Source organism: Narcine bancroftii, chromosome 1 (genome assembly GCF_036971445.1).
Source record: "Narcine bancroftii isolate sNarBan1 chromosome 1, sNarBan1.hap1, whole genome shotgun sequence".
Lineage (NCBI taxonomy): Eukaryota > Metazoa > Chordata > Chondrichthyes > Torpediniformes > Narcinidae > Narcine > Narcine bancroftii.
The window spans coordinates 223,019,343-223,042,782 of NC_091469.1; the positions used below are offsets into that span (position 1 = coordinate 223,019,343).

The 23,440-nt window shown below is 43.0% G+C and overlaps 1 protein-coding gene across 17 annotated transcripts in view; it reads right to left on the minus strand.

The window, feature by feature from the left end:
* mctp1a (multiple C2 domains, transmembrane 1a) overlaps nucleotides 1-23,440 on the minus strand; it is a 534,415-nt gene that overhangs the window by 459,460 nt on the left and 51,515 nt on the right. The window contains exon 1 of one of the 17 annotated variants that reach the window (XM_069891575.1): nucleotides 21,595-21,701. The exons of 12 other annotated variants lie outside the window; for them this stretch is intronic. In XM_069891575.1, the coding sequence (XP_069747676.1) occupies nucleotides 21,595-21,675 (81 nt within the window). In that variant the 5' untranslated portion in view covers nucleotides 21,676-21,701. 4 more of the 17 variants (XM_069891650.1, XM_069891680.1, XM_069891594.1 and 1 more) reach the window with 4 other exon arrangements.

Consider the following 23,440-nt stretch of genomic DNA (forward strand, 5'->3'; position numbering starts at 1 on the left):
GCAGTAGTCAAGTGTGTTGGTTCCTCTAGCCTCACAGGCAATGTGTTGCTATTAGTTCATTAGAGACTTCTTCAGATTGGCCTGATTGAAGTCCCATCAGGATGTGCTGTCTCATGGCTGCTGATCAGTGCTCAGTCCCTCCAGTGCCAGCCTAATATTAGCCTGTGTTAGAAGATACATTGCAACCAGATTGATGGCGATGAACTCTCTCAGCAGATAGAATGGGCAGCACTTGATTGCCAGATATTCCAGGTCAGGAGAGCAGGCCTGGGTCATAATTGTCATGTTTGTGCACCAGAGACAGCATCTTCCCCGAATTTTCCTGATGCCAGTGTCCAGTCAGTGTGGTGAACAATGTAGCCCTCGGGCTGTAGCACCATGTCCAGAATGCCCTTTAACAGCCATGTTTCTGTGGAGCACATCACACAGGCCTCCCTGATGTCCTTCTGATGCTGTAAATAGATCAAGTTTGTTTTCCAAGGATTGTACGTTGGCCTCTCATCCTTCTTCCCTCCAAAGAGAGTAGCCTCATCTCATAAGACATGGATTATTCTCCATTTCAGGAAATATCCTGGTAAATATCCTCTGCACCCTCTCAAAAGCTTTTGCATCCTTCCTGTAATGAGGTGACCAGAACTGAACATAATGTTCCAAGCATGTTCAAACCAGAGTTTTATAGAGCTGCAATACAACCACTCGAACTCAATCCACTTACTAATGAACACCAGTCTATTAAAAGCCTTTTTAACTACCCTATCAACCTGTGTGGCCAACTTGGATTTTGACCTGAAAGTCTATCTGTTCTTCCATACTATTTACAATCCTGCAATGATCCATATACTCTGCCTTCAGGTTCAACCTTCCAAAATGCATCACCCAACATTTCTCTAGATTGAACTCCATCTGTCACTTCTCCACTAAACACTGCATCCTATATCCTATTGTAACATATGGCAGCTTTAACTCCAGTGGTTCTCAACCTTTGATTAGTAAGGGATTGCTTAAGGTGGCATGCGAGTGGAAAGAAAAAGATTGAGAACCACTGCTCTCGACCCAATTGCTACTGAAATATTTTGCTTGTGGAAAATTGGCCCATTTTCTTTGGAGTTATGAAATCCTGCACATAAGTCAATTAGGTATGATTAAAATAGTGGTTTTCAAACCAGCCAGGTGGAGTCAGGCCTTAGGTGGTCCTTCGGCAGGTAGATGTCACCCCCTGCAGTAGGCTGGTGGTTGTATCACCACACATCTTTACCAACTTAAGTCTCCACAACACATTATACAATAGGTCTCCAATGATATGCTCTTCTTGTAGAAGTAGCAAGTTCTACCGCCGAGAAAGTGCTTGCTTCTTTCTGGCACAAATTGACAATGCACTTTTATTCTGAACATTTTTAGCTATTACCAATGATCATTCTTGTTCAATGTTAGACTCTTGAAACAACTTGGTAAAATAATGTCTTTAATTTGTTCTAACTGTAGTTTTTAGTGAACTACATATTGATATTCTAACTGAATTGCACACATGCCTTATCACTATCACAAATTCATTGTCATGGACTGAGTTTAAGTAGAGCACAGTAAAAGAAAAATACTACATCAGTACATCCACAAATTTGCATGTTAACGATTCTGCTGAATCAAAACCCAGATTTCATCTAATTTCTTCTTTAAGACTTTTATTCTTTCTGTTTGGATTAGAACAATGGCTAAATGATATCATGTCGCATCAAAATTTATAAACAAATTATTAAAGATTCAAAAATAAACTTTCAAAAGACATGGGGTCCATTTATGGACTATTACCATCATCTTGAGAGTTTGAGTAGTCCAAGTGCTTTGATGCTGTGCTGTCAAGTTCCAGGTTGAGGTGACTTGATTTGAGCTTTGCGTGGGGGGTTGGTGTTTAAAAGTTTGTTTAGGTTTTCTTTTTTTTTTTAAAAACTGGATAAAATAACACCGTCCAACCAGACCCAGATAACCTGTGGCCGCTCCATGCTGCATATCGCCCCTCCCGCCCTCTTCTCACACCTCTCACCAGACTGCAAGCCAATGGCCACCAGAAGTCAGCGCAGCTGCTTCTGGCAGAAGGGGTCATAGAACCCAGCAACAGCCCATGGAGAGTACAAGTCCTGGTGTTCAAGGGGGGCAGCAAGCAGAGGATGATCATGGATTACAGCCAGACCATCAACCGGTACACCCAGCTGGACACCTAACCCTTACTGAAAATAGCTGACATGGTCAATGAGATAACCCGCTACATGGTCTTATCCACTATTGACCTGAATTTGGTCCATCAACTCCCCATTCACCCATGGGACAAGCTTTACACCGCCTTCGAGGCAGACTGGTGCCTCTACCAGTTCTGCAGAGTTCCATTTGGGGTCACAAATAGGGTCTCCATTTTCCAGCGGGAGATGGATTGCATGTTAGACTGGCACAAGTTAAGGGCAACTTTCCCGTATCTGGATAATGTCACCATCTGAGGCCATGACCAGCAGGACTACAGTGCAAGCCTGGAGAAATTTCTCCAGACAGCCGAGGAGCTGAACCTCATTTACAATAAAGAGAAATGAGTGTTCAGCACCACCCACCTCGCCACCCTGGCACATCGTGGCACATAGTTTCATCAGCCCAGATCCAGAACAGATGCAGCCATTAATGGAACTGCCCCTTCCCCACATGCTCAAGGCCCTTCGCAGGTGCCTTGACCTTTTCTCCTATTACTCACAGTGGGCTCCTCGCTTCTCGGACAAGAAGCGCCCATTGGCCCAGGCCACAACATTTCCTCTCCCCCCCGAGGTGCAGGCACCCTTCATGCACATCAGGCAGGATATCACAGATGCCACGATGCATGCTGTGGATGAGGACTTCCCCTTCCAGGTGGAGAGCAATGCCTCCGCCGCTACCCTGAACCAGAAGGGATGCCCTGTCATGTTCTTCTGCAGAACCCTCCATGGTTCCGAGCTAGGGCACTCCGCCATTGAAAAGGAGGCCCAGGCAATTGTGGAAGTGGACTGCCACTGGCGCCACTACCTGGCTGGCAGGAGGTTCACCCTCCTCATTGATCAGCGTGTAGTGGCATTCATGTTCAACACCACCCACAAAGGCAAGATCAAGAACGATAAAATCTTGCTCTGGAGAGACAAGCTGGCAACATATAGCTACGATATCCAGTACCAACCAGGGAAGTTTAATGACTCCCCCGACACCCTCTCCACAATGGCCAGCTGCAGGCACTGCATGAGTCTCTCTGCCACCCAGTCATCACCCATTTATACCACTTTATCAAGTTCCAAAAACTCCCGTGCAGTCAGCAACGTCAGGACCATGACCGAGGTGTGCTGGGTCTGTGCAGAATGCAAGCCCCGCTTCTTCTCAGGCCCACATCGTTAAGGCCACTCAGCCCTTCGAGCACCTCAGCATAGACTTCAAGGGCCCACTGCCTGCCACAATTTGGAATGCATTTCCTCGCAGTGATAGATGAGTACTCCCGCTTCTCTTCAGTCATCCCATGCCTAGACACCTCCATAGCCACCGTCAACAGGAAAATGACACAGATCTTAACCATGTTCAGCTACCCCATGTTCATCCACAGTGACTGGGGGTTTAGATTCATGAGTGAGGAACTGCATCAGTACCCGACAGCAAGGGGCATCGCAACTAATTGTATGATTAGTTACAACCCAAAAGGTAATGGACAGGTGGAGCACAAAAAATGGGGTAATCTGGAAGGCAGTCCTTCTGGCCCGTAGAGTACTGGCAGGACACCTTCCATGAGGTGCTCCATGCCATCAGGTCACTCCTGTGCACAGCTATCAACGAGACCCCTCACGAATCCCTGTTTACTTTCCCAGGAAATCAGTGACTGGAACATCATTCCCAGCATGGCTCATGTCTCCAGGACCGGTGCTCCTGCATAGACACATGCAGGCCCACAAGGCCGATCCCCTGGTCGAGCAGGTATTCCTCCTACACCCACACCATAACTATGCCTACATTAGGTTCAGCAGCAGCACGGAGCACATCATCTCAACCAGGGACCTGGTACCAGCAGGAGCACCCACCACAGCATGCTTCATCCCAGGACCACACCACACCAGTGCACCCTCCCACCACCCCGGAGAGCTGTGGGACACCCAAGACCATGTCAGCCTGCCACACCTTCCCCACCCCGGGCAACCCAGGCTCACTCCAACTGTGGGGGGACGAACCCACCCTCCCACCCATCCAACTTCTCACACACATTTCAATTCCAGCTGCTCCGGCCACCCCACTGTGCTGCACAACGCCAACTGCTCCAGTCCCCCAATTGGCCCCCACTTACCCTCACCGACCTTTGACCAGGAGCCAACCCTGCAACAGTCACAGAAACTCCGACAGCCGCCAGACCATCTAAACTTGGGGCTTTGTAGAACATGGAATGTAACCTCCCCGCAGGACAATTTTAAAGGGGTGAATTTGGTGATACACCACCGGCCTACTGCAGGGGGCAACCAATTTACCTGCAGAAAGAGCACTGGAGGTCAAGGCAACTCCTGGGTGGCTGCCAATCACCTTCCAGGATACAAGCTACATCTGGCCCCTCGAGGTCAGTCTCAGAAAAGCACAGCTACTCTCACAGCCAGCTCTGTGGAAGTTTGCGTGTAATAAAGCCTGTTGAACAGATTTTGTGTGCCTGGTTTTCTGCTCAATAGCACATCACAATTGGTACCATTGTTGGTTGGAAAATTGCAAACATTACACCCTGGTTAACAAAAGGGTAAGTGATAGCTGAAAAAGGATGTTGGGAGTTCTGACAGAATTGTTTAAAATTGTGAGTATACAGACAGTTTAGATGAGGAAAAACTATTCCCTCAGGCAAAAAATTTAAGAATGAAAATGATTTGAAAAAAGATCCAAAAGTGACATGGATTTTTTTTTTATTTTATGCAGTAAGTCGTTGTATAACAAATCAGTGGTAGTAATGGAGGCAGATTCAATTGCAGCACTCAAAATAAGCTGGATAAGGATTTGAAGAGAAATTTTGTGCAGGGCAACGAAGCTGTTCTTGCTGAACCACTACAAATTTGACCAGTCAAATGACACAGGGATGATAAGATGGCTGCCAGGTCATTGTCTGAGAACATTATGAAATGCTTAAACATTTACAAAAATTACCAATAGACAAATTCAGTAAATACATCTCCAAATGCCATTACCTATTGACTGCATTGCAGCCTCAGGCTTCAACTTGCTGCAGCCCCCATCGCTGAACTATCAACAATCTGTCATCAAGGACTTGCACCCAATATTAACATAATCAACTGTACCTTCACAGAAGTAAAGCTCAAAAATCTGTAGACACCATGGTTGAAGTAAAAGCACAATGCTGGAGAAACTCAGCAGGCCAAATTTAATTAGCAAAGGTAGAAATACATAACTGACATTTCAGGCTTGAGCCCTCGAGTTTCTCCAGCAGTGTGGTTTTATTGCACCTTCACAGACATTGCTGCAAGCTGCAAACACAACTTTCACATTTTGTACAATCTACAACCGCGACATTTATATTTTGCACACAAATACATTTCCTCTTTGCATGAAAAGCATAACAGGGAAAGGATGCCTGCAGGGCAGAGACAGGGGTAGCTCTACTTGCAGCAGGTTTTAACAGGACTGGGGTTGGAAATGATTGTTTGTTCATCCCCAACATTCCTACTCAACTCGTACATGATAATCTCATTGAATTTTGAAACTTCTTGCATCTTGTATTTATTCCATCCAACCCCATCTTTCCAGCTAATTAACAACTGTAATCTGACTACATACTAAGTCAAAGGCAAACACACTCAAGATGAAGATACAGTGTCACTACAATGCTCCAACTCCGATCCGGACACTCAATATTAAATTTTGAGGTCAGAGGAAGGATCTGCATGAAGGAACACAAGAATGTAAAAAACAGAAATAGACCAGCTAACCCCTTGAGCCCACAAAGACCACATTTTACCCAATCTTGGGCTCAACACCACATTCCCTTGCATGCCTAGCTTCTATTAACTCCCTTCAGAATCAGAATTTATTGTCATGAACACGTTCACAAGATTCATTGTTTTGCAGCAGCCACACAGGGCAAATATTTCTAGAAGCCACGTTTCAAAATAAAGAATGCCAGGAAAAGGAAAAAACAAAGTAAGATAGTGTCTGTGGTTCAATGTTCATTCATAGTTGAGGGGAAGAATCTGTCCTTGTTCAGTTCTCCCTTGCAATACAAATTCTCAGTACATTTCCTGTTTGATCTTGTCCTCCACAGTAAAGATTTCCAAAATTCACAAACCTCAAAAATAAATTGGACTGCCTGAAATAGATTACTATTTATTTTAAAACTTCATTCCTGAATTCTAGATATCCCTTCAAGCTCCAATTGGGGGGAGAACGTCTTTATAACATCTTCACAAAGTATTAAATATTTTAAATAATGATCTCTGATTCTTCTGATGAGTACAAACCCAACCTGCTCAAACTTTCTCCATTCACCAGACCCTCCATCCCAGGAATCAAACGGACAAACATTCTCTGTAGTGCATCTGATGCAAGTGTATCATTCCTTACATACAGAAATCATAACATCTAACTCCAGGAGTATTTTCACTAGTGCTCTATAAAGTTGCATCAATCTGTTCATGTTTTTGTATTCCATACCTTTTACAATAAAGGCCAACATTTCACTAGCCTTTCAAATTACTTCCTGTTCATGACAGCAAACTTTTAATGTTTCATTTTCAATAATACAGATATATGTTTACACCACACACACATGCTGGTCTGGGATCATGGAGTCAATTGACATTTATGAAATATTTTTGAAGATGAGATGTATTTAGACATGTAACAGGCCCTTTCAGCCCACAAGCCTGGGCTGTCCAATTATACGCAATTGACCTACAACTCCCAGTAGGTTTTGAACATTCTAGTCAAGAATAAAGTCTATTGGAAAATACACAAATTGAGTCTACCTAAGTTAAAGGTGGTATCAAATTGAACAGGCATTTAAAAAATAAGCAAATCCAGTAGAGTGAACATGATGTTTTATGAAATGAACAAATTAAATGTGCATCATATCCAGTCAACATTGAATAACTACTGGATACCTTGGGAATCTGTATATGTGCCTCAACTCTATACAATTTCTTTTGATTACTTGAATGGATGGATCAATTGTGTTGTAGAAAATTTGCTTTTAATACTAAAATTGGTACGCGAGTAAAGTGTGAGGGGGACATAAAGAGCTACAGATAGATATAGATTGGATAAGTGAATGAATAAGAAGTATTTTTTAAATTTAAATTTGGACCTACAGCATGGTATAGCATTGTACATGGCTATAATAAAATTCATGATATTAGCTCAAGTTTCAAGGCTCTCAAACAGAATTTAAAATTCTACCATCCAATGATCAATCTTACCCAAGGGGTACATTAATCTAAGATTAATCATGCTGTCTCATTATGCAATGTCTGATCAATGATAGCCTACTCTTTAGATCCTAAATGTATTGCTCTGTGAAACTAATCTGAATACTCTTATGAACTTCTCCTCAGGCCTTCTCCTCCTTTCAATTTTATTTGTCTAATTTATATGATAATTAAATCTTTATATGATTATTCTACATTTATTATTACTCCCCAATCTATAGTGTAATATTCAATAGCTGCTGTTGAGGTGGATTGAACTACATATTACTGTTCTCCTTACTGTTTCTTATTTACCAACAGTTTCAATATCTTGAACGGGATTGTTACTGCTGGAAAGTGGCAAAAACTTAGTGCACATTAATCAGCTATGCTTCACCAGAATAACAATTTCTGTCATTCCATCAGAGTCAGTCTGCTAGTTTTATTATAACAGAAACCGCCCAATGCATCGGAGGAGCTGCTGCAAACATGCTGATGTATCATACCTCTGGGCACCAATCTCCAGATGACCTTTGCGGGTGACATGGCAAGAGTGAGCAAAATTGGGGCCACTTCAAAATGTGCCACGCCCAAAGTGGCGACCCAACACCTGAAGCCCACAGCCTACGCAGCTAGCCGAGATGGGCTACGCGCTTCGAAGTTTGCATTCGATTCAGCAGCAGTGTCCCACTCCAATGGGCTGGCCAACGGCAGCCTATCGGGTGCAGCTAGGGGAACAGCCACACCTGCGGATTAGAGGGGCTCACTGATTGGCTGCTCATGGTGTAGCACTAACCAACCAATCCCAGGAAGTGAATCGTAATCCCACCAGTCAGGTGGCAGAATGATGTCAGGGATGGGCTTCTGAGGCTTTTATGAGCAGAGCTGCCAACATAATAAACCAGTTTAATTCACTCCCGCAGTGTGCGTTGTTACGAGCCCAAAGGACCCCAAAACCCAGCAGCAATAGACATTCACCAACAAGTAGTTACTTAAATAAAAGTGGTTTTTAATCATCTTTAAACATGAAAACAGAATCAAACTTCAACTTTTCTCTATACTTAACTAACCCAAATTAACCCCCTTCTAATTTTAAGCGCAAATGTATGATGTGTGTGGTTCATAGTCCACTTCTTCCAAGTGCACTGGTTGTAGGTAATTCTTATACTGTGCACAGAATTTAACATGCATAACGTTCACCAGGCTTTGGTGCTCGAAAGGTGAATGTTTACCACTCAGGAAAGTTCTTGTAGGGTTTGCAGAGAGATTTGTTGTTCCAGGATTTCTACAACTGAGGTACCACCAATAGTCACCTCAATATCTCGCTGATGAAACTTGCCCCATCAGGGTTCTCTAGATGGTAACCCCTTTCTTTTGAGAAAGATCAGACATCCGCCACTCTTGAGCTGTTTCCAACCAGCCACTCCTGGCTTGCACTGATCAGCTGCTTTCAGTGTCACACACACACTGGCTGAGAGAGCTTGTTAAGCTTGTCCTCTCTCTCCAACTGCCAGAAAGCCCATGTGACTCTCACTTGCAAAAAAACACAACTTCTTCAGCAAACCACAGGAGTTCTCCCTCTTGGTCAAGCTCTTGCTTAGGTAAACAAAACCCAGGGGTGACCTTTCTGTGAGCACTCTGTAGGTTCTTGCAAACAGCCAGTTTGTCACCTCCAAGACAATGGTCTATTCATTTCATGATGTCATTTCAATTAGCACTTACTTGTGAAATGTGCATATCATTCACCAAAGTTTTTGCAATGTTACTGAATATGAATTCTTAGTATTTCAAATAAGATCGGTTTTAAAATGTGTGCATGTATGTAACCCACTCTAACCTTACCAAATACCTCCCAATATTTATCAAATACAGTCTCTCTCCTTTGAGCCAACTTCTCCAGCAATAGTAGCTGCTACACCAGTAAAAGGTGTCTCTGGTAATTAACTGCAGTCAATAAAAGGAAGTGAAGCTGAGTATCCATTGTCAGAGTGGTCCAGAGTGGGGCATAAAGGCTTTGGTGAGAGGAGGTGCAGGTGTTGGCAGTGAGAACCACCTGAGAAGAGAAAATGTTTCAGTCAGAAGGCACAGGCAAGTGCAAGTAAGATGAAGTTTTTTTTAAATTTCACTGAGCAATGAGAATATCAGCCAGGCTGTGGTGTGCTCCTCTTATAGAGAGAAGGGAGAAATAAAAAGAAAAAAAATAAATCAGGAAAGCCACCAGCGTCCTTGGTGATTTCACCTGCAAGAAGTGGATCAAACTGAGGCTCCTTACTGGAGACAAATGAACTCTGGATCATTCAGGAGGTAGAAGCAGTGAGTGGCAGGCAATCACTCCTGGGAGGCAGGTAGCTGGGTGATGGTCAGGAGAGCCAAAGGGAACAGGCACTCAATGTAGAGTAACCTGTGGCCTTTCCCCTTAACTCATATTATTGAAGGGGATAAACTACCAGGGACAAGCCACAGTGGTCAGCTCTCTGTACCAGAGTCTGGCACTGTTGCTCAAAGGGCAGGAGGTGGGGGGGGGGGGGGTGTGGTGGAAGAGAGGAGAGGTAGCTCAATAAGGGATTCAATAGTTAAGGGAACAGATTGTAGGTTCTACAAGTAAGAGCCTCCAAGTTGGAATGATGCCTCCCACATGCCAAGATAGGAACACCTCTGGTCAGTGTCCTCAACATTCTCAAGTGGGAGGGTGAGCAATCAAATGTCATTGCCCATATTAAGACCACATCAATAAGTATCAGCTCATGGGGTTACGTGCTATTCAAAACTACCTCAAGCTTGTGATCTCAGGACTGATACCCATACCAGCTGCTTATTAGGCCAGAAATAGACAATATAGTTTAATACATGGTAAAGGAGATGGTGCAGGAGGGAGAGCTTAGAGTTTTTTTTGAATCATTGGACTTCATCCAGGGAAGGTGGGAATTGTACTGGTTGGAAAGTTTGCATCTGAACTGGAGGGGGACCAATATCCTTTCCAGTGCTGTAAAATACTCGTGATAAGATCTTTCACCAAACTTTCATACCTGCACTGCTGTTTTGTGAAAGCCAAGATTAGTTTGTCTCTCAAATCCCTGATCACAGGATCTTACCAAGAAGCCACAGTATATGTGCCACGTATTCCAACTTGGTGTACACTACAGTGAATACATGTGGGGAAACATGTTTTGCAGACACTGATTGCAGAAAAAACAAAAATGCTCAGGCCTGAAACATTGGTAATATTATCCTTGCCTCCTATGAATGCTGTGTGACCAAATGCCTCCAACATTTGTGTTTCATTTGCACTGAAAGAATTTCATCTACTTTGATTGGAGCAAGATTGTCGCATTTTGGGCATGGGATGTTAAAGGACTGGATGACCTACAGATTGTCAAATGTGTTCTGGAAAATTTTCTAAATCAATACATCGAGGCACCAACTCAAAAGAGTGCAATACTGGATCTCCTATTGGGGAACAAATCAGGACAGCTGAGAGAAGTATGTGCAGGGGAACACTGTGTCCAGTGATCATAATGCCATTAGTTTCAAGATAATTATGAAGGATAGGTCTGGTCCTTGAATAGAGATTCTAAATTGGAAGAGGCCCACTTTGAGGAAATGAGAAAGGATCTAGAATGTATGGATTAGGCTAGGTTATTTTCTAGCAAGGATATGCTCGGTAATTTGGAGGCCTTTAAATTTAAAGGAATAGAGTTTGAATGTTCCTGTCAGGGTTAAAGGCAAAGTTAACAGGCATTAGGAGCTCTGATTTTTCAAGGGATGTTGGGGATCTGGTTATGAAGAAGAGGTGTATGGCAGATATGGGTAATGAGCAAATGAGGTACTTGAGTATAAAAATGCAGGGAAAAAAAAGAGGAAAATCAGGAAGGCTAAAAGACATTAGGTTGCTTTGGCAGATAATGTGAAGGAAAATCCTAAAAGCTTCTGCATGTATAGTAAGAGACAAAACTGGTCCTCTTGGAAGATCAGTGTAGTCAGCTATGTATAGAGCCAGAAGAGATCTCAAATGGTATTTTTGCATCTATATTTGTAGTGATAGTGATCATGGTTGCAATGCAACTAGCAATGCCTTACTGTTTAATTAGACTTGGCTGCCAGCAAGGGGTTGACACAAAGAGGAAGACAGTATACAAGATCTGTAATGGAGATTTGTAGCCTTATGGCATGCCTCATATGCTGTTTACAGCAAATTTTAAAAAGAACCTTTTCCTTCATCCATGTGTTGTCTAAGAACTCACACATATGAATGAATACAAGATGAAACAGTATTTACGCAGAAAACAGACATCGAGTGCAGGGAATTGGGACAAACAGTGAGGTCATGAAACCTGTACAGATTAAAGAGGAGGAAGTGCTTGCTGTCTTAAAGAGAATAAAAACCCAGGGCCTACAAGGTTCTTTCTCAGATCAAGAGACGCTAGTGAAGAAATTGCAGGGCCCTGGCAGATAGATTTAAAATTACTTTAGCCACAGGAAAGATGCCAGGGGATTGCAAGGTAACTCATATTGCCCTATGCTTTAAAAGGCTTCAAAAAAAAAAAAATCCAGAAAATTATAGGCCAGTGAGCCTGATATCAGTAGTAGGCAAATTATTGGAAGGGGTTCTCAGATCCAATACACAAGAATTTAGATAGTCAGAAAATGAATAGGAGGAGCCAACATGGCTTTGTGCATGGTAGGTGGTGTTTAACCAATCTTGAATTTGGAGGATGTTAGCAGGAAACTTGATGAAAGCTGTGGATATTATCTATAGGGACTTTAGTAAGGCCTTTGACAAGGTCCCACACAAAACTCAAAACGGTCAACCAGTTTACCTATCTTGGCTGCACCATTTCATCAGATGCAAGGATCAACAACGAGATAGACAACAGACTCGCCAAGGCAAATAGCGCCTTTGGAAGACTACACAAAAGAGTCTGGAAAAACAACCAACTGAAAAACCTCACAAAGATAAGCGTATACAGAGCCGTTGTCATACCCACACTCCTGTTCGGCTCCGAATCATGGGTCCTCTACCGGCATCACCTACGGCTCCTAGAACGCTTCCACCAGCATTGTCTCCGCTCCATCCTCAACATTCATTGGAGCGCTTTCATCCCTAACGTCGAAGTACTCGAGATGGCAGAGGTCGACAGCACCCAGTCCACGCTGCTGAAGATCTAGCTGCGCTGGGTGGGTTACATCTCCAGAATGGAGGACCATCGCCTTCCCAAGATCGTGTTATATGGCGAGCTCTCCACTGGCCACCGTGACAGATGTGCACCAAAGAAAAGGTACAAGGACTGCCTAAAGAAATCTCTTGGTGCCTGCCACATTGACCACTGCCAGTGGGCTGATATTGCCTCAAACCGTGCATCTTGGCGCCTCACAGTTTGACGGGCAGCAACCTCCTTTGAAGAAGACCGCAGAGCCCACCTCACTGACAAAAGGCAAAGGAGGAAAAACCCAACACCCAACCCCAACCAACCAATTTTCCCCTGCAACCGCTGCAACCGTGTCTGCCTGTCCCGCATCGGACTTGTCAGCCACAAACGAGCCTGCAGCTGACGTGGACATTTACCCCCTCCATAAATCTTCGTCTGCGAAGCCAAGCCAAAGAAAAGAAAAAAGAATATGGGAGATTAGTCAGAAAGATTCAGTCGTTCGGTATTCTTTCCACACACATACCACCTTAAGCACCTATGGTACAGGGATTACTTAAAGTGGTATGTGAGTGGAAAGAAAAAGGTGGAGAACCACTGATGTAGGCCATACACAGAAATGGAAGGGCACGGAAGAGTGGGGTACAACAGGGGAGCTGGGAATTCCCTGAAAGTCGCGTCAGGTAGATGGGCATCAAAAGAAAGCTTTTGGAACATTGCCCTTCATAAGTACTGAGTATAGGAATTGGGATGTTAGGGTAAAGTTGTGCAAGACATTGGTGAGGCCAAATTTGGGGAATCATGCAGTTTTGATCACCCAACTACAGAAAAGATATCAATTAGATTGAAAGAGTGCAGAAGAGATTTACAAGGATGTTGCTATGACTTGCCAAACAAACTGAGTTACAGGGAAAGGTTAAACAGGTTAGGACTTTATTCCCTAGAGTGAAGTATGAGGGGAGATTTGACAGCAGTATAGATTATGATGGTTATAGATAAAGTAAATGTAGGTAGGCTTTTTTCCACTGACACTAGATTTAAAAAAAAATTTAGACATACAGCACAGTAACGGGCCTTTTCAGCCCACGAGTCTTGTGCCACCCAATTTACACACAATTAACCTACACCCCCCCCCCCCCATCCTGTACATTTTGTGTAGTGGGAGGAAAACAAAAGCACCTGAAGGAAACATGCGCAGACATGGGGAGAACTTAAACTCCTTGCAAACAGGAGTTTTGCTGGATTCAAACCCTGGTCCCGATCGCTGGCGCTGCAACAGCGTTGTGCAAACCGCTATGCTAACCATGCTGCCCTAGGTAAGATACAGACCAGAGGACATGTTTTAAAGGTGAAAGGGGAGGAGTTTATGGGGGAATTTATTCATAGAGGTGGGAGTGTGGAATGAGCTGCCAGCTGAAGTGGTGAATGCTTTGGACAGAAAAGTTAGAGCATGTGCATGAATGGAAGGGGTTCGGGGGTGGGAGAAAGAATATTGAATGTGTGCAGGTCAGTGGAACTAAGCAGAACAAAAGTTTAAGAACAGACTAGAAGTGTTGTAATGTTCTATTTTCCCAATTTTTTGCTCTCTACTTGTTCAGCAGGAACAGGCAGACCTCTTCATAAACAGAAAAACATTCTTCTCTGCAAATGTAAAAGTGGTTATGCACCACAAGAATAAATTTCCAATGTGTATCTCATGTTTCTGTGTAGCTCATGGGTCTTGTTCACCCTGGGGAGAGAGCCAATTTTTTTTTTTTTTAAATAAATTGGCTGCTTTGCCTCATGGCATGGATTTTAAGAGGATACCACCTCCCTCTACTTCCCTGGCTATCCACATCAGTGCACTTTCCAAACTCACAACTCACCACAAATACAAGAGGCATGTTATACTAGGGTGGCAGTGGAAAATATCATCGACTTCCACAAGATGAGACATTGCTGCACGTTTCCATTCAGGAGAAATGCTGAGCTGGTGTAGAGTCTTAATTGTCATCTGCTAGATTCTGTATCTCATTCTATACAAAAGCCAGTAGCTGGTTTTAGAGTGCAAGCAGAAAGACCAATCGGAATCTGAATGTTGAAGCACAGCCTGAAAAGACACCTCAGCAAGAACAACTGAAGAGGGAGCGTCCCACCTTAGCATCCACAGCTTCATTTCCTGGATGGTGCATGGTGGTCAACTAACTGGTTGTACCACAGCCTGATTTGAAATTTCAAGTGCCCAGAAACACAGAAGATTACAAAATGGGGGTAGCAAGCATATCCTGATTCTTCATGGTCTCCAACCTCCCATCCGTTGCAGAAATTTATGTAAGGTGCTGCCTCCAAAGTCAGCCAATGTCATAAAGGGCTACATCCACCATTCAAGTCACAACCTCTTCTTGCTACCATCTTCTGGCAAAAGGGAGAGAAGCAGGAAGGTTCAACAACAGTTTCTTTCCAATGCCTGTCAGACTCTTGAACTTCCCTGTGTTACAGTAACCATGGATTACTCTTCAAGCACAAAATTCTGTCTGCATGAATGCAAGTCATACTTTTGACTGTGTCAAGTACCTGCATTGTTCAAGGCATCAGGAGTATGAACGGCAAGGATGGGGTGGTAATCCACATTTGGGGCATCAGGAGTTGGCAACTGGGGCTTTGTATGGCTGGAGCTCTGGTGGCCGGGTGACCAGGGCAAGGGTCCACAGTTGAGGCATTGAGAGCTCTGGTGGGTGGGCGACTGAGTTGAGGATTCATAGTTGGGCTATCAGGAGCTCAGATGGGCAGGCAGCAGGCCATCAGGAACTCTGACAAGATGATGTTTCATGCCTAGGACATCAGGAGCGTGTTTGAGTGGGCAATCAGGGACAAAATTAGGGGAGGGGTACAATTTTTACATGAGTCATATGGAAAACACGAGATGATAGGTTAGTTCGCCAATCATGCAACACAACTTCAAAAAACTGGAAAATTCACTTAACCGGCATCTATCAATCCCTAAAGGTACTGGATACCAGTACCTGTAAGATTCATCTTTAGACAGTGAATGATGAAAAATTTGAATAGTACAGATTTCAACAATCAGTAACCAATTGTCAAAGTATTTATTTAAGTCAATAAGCCTCTAGAGAATAGATTACTCGGGCTTCCAGCACATGAACATCCAAAAGAGCTGCCAATAGGAAAAGCAGGGCTCTTCCAATTGCAGTCCAGCTACCTTCAACATCTGACCTTGGGATTTGTTGAGGGACATGAAGATTAGGCGTAAGGGAAATTAAAGTCTTGAACTCGACTGGCATATCAGTGGGAATGATGGGAATTCTCCCATCTTCTCCTTTGCCACATCCAGAAAGTATTGCCGCTTCAATAACATGGGGCATAACCAATTTTGTTCCATTGTACAGGTATGGTGGATTCAAGTTATGAAGGAGCATGACTGTTGCTCCTACCTTTAGACTGAGACAAGGTGGTGGGACTCTTGGAGGTTCCAGTGAATTTAAAAACTCTTTGGGATAGTTGACCACTCAAGTCTGATCAGAAACTGTGTCAACTTGAGGCCAGAGCAGTGAGATGGGTGTATCACTGCTGTTCCATTTCATTGCATGTCTGGAAGCTTCAATAGAGGAGGGACCGATGTTCCTCTGTTGTCTCTTGCTTTCTCCTTTATCTAACTCTACAGGGTTATGAAGAGCTTCTGCCAATTTTGCTTACCTTTTTGGGCCCATATTGAAATGGGTTTGGCTGCCTGTTTTTTATTCTGAATGTACATTGATGCATGTCACTGTAACTAACTGGTGTCCCTGGTGCAAGTGCTTTTTTTAAAAAAACATACCACCTTGAAGGTTACACTCAATGTGGTCATGACATTCAGCATCGAATGTTACCCCTAATTAACCTCCTTGGACATTTCTAGAGTGCTCCTTGACTACGTGATGGAGAATGGCATAATTGGCGCCGACCCTGATAGAAAGTGCCCCATTAGAGCTCCCCGTTCCCAGGATCACAAAGCCTTTGAGGAGATGCCTAGAGTTTTCTCATATTATGCCCAGCAGATCCATCAACATGCTGATAAGGTTTGAGCTTTCTTAAAAGCCACTTCTTTTCCCCTCTCAGCCAAAGCTCAAACAGCTTTTAATTACCTCCAAAACTACATTGCGAAAGCCGCCATGCACTCAGTGGACGAGAATGTACCTTTCCAGGTGGAAAGTGACGCTTCAGACGTAGCCCTGGCTGCTACCCTCAATCAGGCAGGCAGGCCCATTGCATTCCCCCCCCCCCACACCCCAGACATTGCAAGGCCATGAGCTCTGAAACCCCTCCATGGAAAAAGAGGTTCAAGCCATTGTAGAGGCCGTGAGGCACTGGAGACATTACCTAGCTGATAGGAAATTTACACTCCTCAGTCACAGCAGTCAGTCGCATTCATGTTTAATAATGTCAAGAGGGGTAAAAATCAAAAATGACAAGATTGTTAGGTGGAGTATCAAGCTCTCCACCTACAATTATGACATTGCCCATTGGCCAGGGGCCCTTAATGACCCTCCAGATGCCTTGCCCAAAGAAAGCTGTGCCTCTGCACACACCGACCAACTGCATTTTCTGCATAATGAGCTCTGCCATCCATGGGTTAACCCACATGGCTCACTTTGTCATGGCATGCAAAGTGTCCTACTCCATGAGAGACATCAGGGAAATGACCGTATCTTGCCAGGTCTGCGCAGAGTGCAAGCCACACTTCAAAAGCCCCGCAAAGGCACACCTGATCAAGTCATCCAGGCCCTTTGAATGGCTCAATGTCAATTTTAAGGGACACCTCCCCTCCACAAACAGAAACACTTTCTTCTTCTACAGTTGATGAGTACTCCTCCTTCCTGTTCATCATCCCACGTCCATCTTGACAGTCATAAAGGCCCTAGATTCCATTTTCGCCCTGTTTGGGTATCCCACTATATTCATAGCGACTGGGCCTCATCCTTTGAGTGACGAGCTACGTCAGTACCTGCTGGCGAGGGCATCACATCCATCAGGTCTACGAGCTGCAAACCATGGGGGAGTGAGCAGGTTGAAAAGGAAAATGCCACGGTCTGGAAGGCTGTCATACTGGCCCTCATCAAAGGCCTTTCAGACTCACGCTATCAGGATGTTCTTCCTATGGCGTTCCATTCCATCTAGTCACTACTATGTACCTTGACCAACTCTACTCCTCAAGAGCTCCTATTCAATTTCGAGAGAAGGTCAGCATCAGGAGCTACACTCCCAGCCCGGCTCGCCGGTCTGGTCCTTCTCAGGAAGCAGGCGAGGAGAAGCAAGACCAACCCCCTGGCGGAAAGAGGGAAACTGCTCCACACCAATCCCACGTACATCTATGTAGAGTACTCTGATGACGGAAGACACAGTCTCCGTCAGGGACCTGCCACCCACCGGAACAGAAGGTCTGTTGCCTTGTACCCGACAAGACAAGGAGCTCATTCTCGCCACGCCCAGTCAGGGCCTAAGGGAACCTGGTTCAGGAGGAAAGTGCATTCCCCTCCACTGTAGAGCCAGAGACCCTGCCCACCACTCACCCCCCCTCCCCCCCATAAGGGGACCTGGAGACCTAAGAAGCCCAAGGCTTAGGTGCTCCACCAGGAGTTCCAGATTACTTAAATAACTGAATATTTTTCTGAATCAATGTTCTGTCTTCATCTACAGACCCTAAATTCTGTAGGAAGGGATGAACACTAGTGATATGTTGCACGATGGCTCGCCCCGCCTCCCAGCTCTGTCTCCATCTACTCATATATAACCCTGGTTTTCTGCTTAAACCCTGAGCCTTTCAGGAGACTATTGTAAAGACCCTACCCTCAGTTACAAGCTAATAAAAGTGTATGTTCTCCTTCCAGTCATGAGAGCTTTTATTTTTGCTACACTCCTCCCAGCTAAAAGTGGTTTAAATGAGTGATTCATTCAGCATGGTTCCAGTCAGCAATTCAACATTATAGTCACTTTACAGAAGACAAACCAATAACCTTGAAGGACTGAAGGAGAGGACACTTTGTTCCAGGGGATTCTAAGCAAATTCAACAAGAGGGAATGTTTTTGTTGCCAACATACATTGTTTTCTGAGATTTGTAGTTTATCATTACCTGTTTGTAGAATTAAATTGAATCACCCTGAAAACAAATGCATACCTTTCAATGTGCATTTAACTTCTATGAACCCATTAAGTAGAATGCATGCAGAACATCAACTTCACACTCTCTACTCACCTCCAGAATAGCAGAAGTCAGCTCTAACCATGCCATTACTTTTCATGAAGCTTTAGCAGGGGGGCCAAAAAAATCTGATGGCACATTACAATTAGCACTTGCTCCTAGCTCATTTGTTCAGTAGAGTGATGATGAACTTACTAAGCAAAACAAAATGAACATCTCGAAAGTTATGTGGGTTGGAGGAGCGACTTATGAATCCACTATATTTGATAGCTTTTCTATCATGAACTCAATAGGTTTTAAGTTAAATTCTTATTAATTTTAACCATCTTAAATGTTTTATCATTTAATATAGAATTCCATATTGATGAGACTACTGCTATTCTTTGTAGATCTAGAAAACCAAAAAGCTAATGTAGGCCACTTTGCCTTTCAAATCTGCTCTGCCATGCATTGTAATCATGGTGGATCCTCAATCTCAATACCACATTCTTACTCTCTCCCCATACCTTGATTCTTTGTTGTGTTTTTTTTTAAATCTAGCCATTTATTTCTTAGAAATATTCAGTAACTTGGCATCCAGTACCTTATCAGTCGCAAATACCTTCATCTATATTGCAAGATGACAATTCCTGGTTCCAGAATTTCCAAACAGGAGAAGCATCATCTTTGCATTCAGCTTGTTGAATGTATGACGTCTCAAAATTCAGTTCAGTTTAGAGATACAACATAATAATAGGGCCTTCAGCCTACCAGCCCATGCCACCCAAATGCACCCATGCAACTGATTAACCACTAACCCAGTACATCTACAGAATTTGGGAAAGAGTCAGAGCACCCAAAGAGGAACAGGGAGAAAATAGAAACTGCCTGCAGACAGCACCAAACTCCATCCAGAGTCACTGGTGCTGTAATAATATTGTGCCAACCACGACACAAACCTATTACAACTCTCAATAGATATCTTCTCAAACTCCGTGAAGATAGGCCTGGTTAATCAAATCTCTTCTGAATCACACTATTTCAGGAAAGACTTCAAAAGGAACTTCCAATATCCTCCATGTGTATTCTTTTATTTAGGTAAGGAGACAAAAACTGCACACAATATTCCAAGTGTGGTCTCACAAGGTCTTGTATAATTGTAGCAAGTCATTCTTGCTCTTGCATTCAAAACATGTTAGAATGAATGTCAATGTACCATTCTCCAATTGCCGCTTTAATTGTTTGCTGCATCAGTTTCCTTTTTCATGACTAGTGTAAAGACAGCAATGAGTTTCCTACATCGATGCACATTAAATTTAATCTGAACCTACAATCCCATCAAGTTTCATAATTTCAATATTCAGTTGTCTAATTCATGATATACTTTCTGAATACCCAAGGACCCAAGCATTCATACCCAGTGGTGTCCTACCAACCACTGCTTACAACGCAAGTCACAAAAAAATTCTTTCCTTGTTTTGTGTCTGTCAACCAATTTACACTGTCTGTATATTATTCCCAATCCCATGAACTTTAATTTTGCATGCTGTAACAAAGGCCTTCTGAAAATCCACATATCCTCTTTTTTCCCCTTTTATTCTACCCAATCTCATCTTGAAACATTTTTTATTAGACCTGTCAAACACCAATTCCCATTCATTCATTCATTAATGCTGATTTTCTGTAATTAAGTCAAAATTTCTTGGTGGCTTTTACCCCACTTGAATGTAACTTAGTATTTTCCCTATGATTGATGCCAATCTATTCACTATGAAACTCTCCATTTTGCTCTCTTTTCTTTTTTTAAAAAAGATTTTACATTCATCACTTTTCAATCTGCAACAAATACTCCATAACATAGAATGTGACAACCAAAGCATCCACTATTTCCATGACTATGTCCTTTGACACTTAGAGGTATGGGTTATCAGAACCTGGTTATTTAGTCTTCAGCCATCAACGATCTATCTATTTATTTATTTATTTATTTATTTTTCAACAACCTATATTTTTTCCTTTTATTTCATCCTTTTCTCCTTAGCATTTTGGAAATGTTATTTGTGTCCATTGCACTGACATTTTCAGATCATCATTATAAATTCCTACATTTGTTTCCTACAAGGGTCCTACATTTGTTTTCATGATCCAAATCAAACTATTCCTGAGTATTTTGTCCTGAATATATTCTCCATTCATTCATAACCAATGAAAAACAAAGAATCCAACATCCTTATTCACTGCAAAACAACCTATTCAGTCCCAAATCCCTGCTCTTTCCTTTCTGTCCTGAAACTTATTCTCACTAATGCCAATTCAATTTCTTTTTCAACTTTGCTTCCATGTTACAGAACAAGTAATTTTCTTTCAGTTCGATTACTCCTGATAATTGCCTCAATGGTGGAGATGGGGTCGTTCAGAAAAAGGGCATGGGTGCAAGCACATGGATTCCATTTATCACTCTCCTTCCTGATATTGCAACCCAAGTGTCAAGCAAGATAACAGGCTTATGAACATTGAGCAGTGCTAAAATTCAGCCTCCTTCTCCACCTATGCACATTTTTTGTTCAGTGCAGTAAGCATGCAGAAACCACAATTTGAAATCGGTAGCTGGGTCCATCATGTGCATGATGCCCACAGCTGAATACATCACACAAAACAAAGTCTTGAGCACATTTGAGAACTCAATGGACATTAAGAGTCATTTCTCCCTTATTTGCCATTCATTGTTCATCATCCCTTTCTTACCCAAAAGGAATAAAGTGGTTCAAAACTCTCATCAAAATAAGGCATGTTATTGAAGCATCTGTGATACTTAGCAGTTCTCTCACTGGCAGAGCCTTCTTTTCCTGTGACGATTCTTACCAGCCTAGTAGCACCAAACTCAGAAAAGAATTTCTCTTGCAACTGCAGCGGCTGGGCACGTCTGTCCCACACTGGCCTCATCAGCCACCAGCAAGCCTGCAGCAGATGGACAGCCTCCTTCCGAAGTCTTCATTTACCAAGCCAATCAATGCACAGAACCTTGTGTTACATACAGGGGTATAAAAATCCAATCAAAATATAGCATTTTATTGAAGCATCAGTGGCACTTGGTTCTCTCACAGGCAAACAGCCTTTTCCTGTTCCGATTCTTATCAGCTTTGTGGTTTATATACACATCCTTGTGTCACATGAAGCTGCATTAATCAAATGACAATTTCAATGGTGTGACCTCTTCGGGTCTTCTTCCAACACTTTCAAGTGATCCTGCTCAATCCTTGTAACAAACAGCATATCATCTGATAATGTAGGCAATTGGTTCCATTGTTGCTGGAAATTTTATCAGGGCTGATTTCACCTTGTGGTAACTGTCCATGCACAATCCTTTGGGCAAGTTTACTGACAGAAATCATTGACTCACTAAATTAACTTTTAACTGGGTATAATTAAGGAACAAGTCCAGCTCTGAAGATGTTTTGGATCCTACCAGGTCCTGCAATGTAGTAAGAGCATTACTCACTATCAATAATACCAGAACCATGGTTAATCATTGCGTAAAAGGACCTTCCTTTCCACCCCCTCCCCCCCCCCCCCCACCAATAAACTACCATTGTCAGGATTGTTCTCTTACTGTTGGGCATCAACCAGCATGCTTAATGAATCAATAATCAATTTCACTTACTGCAATAACCATTTGTCCAGTTTCTACAATGCTGAATTTAAATTGCAGATCTGGAACAAAACCAGATTACAGGCAGTCCCTGGGTTACGAACAAGATCCATTCCTACATCTGTCTGTCGAATTTGTAGTCAAATTGGAACAGGTACATACGGTTCTTATTTAGCGTCAGTTAATCAAATGTTTGTCTTAGTATATTAAAGAAACAGAAAAAAGGTTAACACTTACTCTCGTTCCATCGATGTCTTGTATAATGGAAGGGGGCAATCGTGAGGTAACATTATGAAAGTCCATTCGCAAGTACGAGTTGTACGCAAGTCATATGATCGTAACCCGTGGACAGCCTCTAACTATAAATAATCTTCAGCCAAAAATGTAGATGATTGCAAGTGATTCATTATTGTCTTGGTAAATTCATCAGTTAACCATCATGAAGATTCATGCACATGGACTTAGAAATGGAAAATTTCCAAATTTCTTACAGTGAGGCACTTGTAATTTAAAAGTGATAAATTTACAGACAACTATGGGTGCTCCTCAACTGACGATCGGATTACGTTCCAGCAAACCTATCGAAAATCTATAAAATCTTAGTCAAAAGAGAATACCACACCTACAATTTTTTATAATTAAATTTTGAATAATTTTATTCCACTTTGAAGCATTGAACTAAACTTAATTGCTGGATGAGGAGGACGCTAAAGCATTTACGCTCATTTGCGTAACCGTTACAGAGACTGCGAGCATGGTTGAGACAGCATTGCGAGAAAGTAGCTTACCTCATATCGTGAGCATGGGAACAAATCGGAATCCAAAATTGAAAGTACAAATTTCAACCACGGTAACTGTGGTGACACCACCGGCCTACTGCAGGGGAAAACCTGTGTACCTGCAGGAAGAGCACTGGAGGACAAGGCAACACCTGGCCGGCTGTCAGTCAGCTGACCTGAATGGACCAAGCCCCAACCGGTCGACTGCCAATCACCCTCCGGGATACAAGCTACATCCAAACCCTCTAAGTCAGTCTCCGAGTCAGCACAGCTACACTCA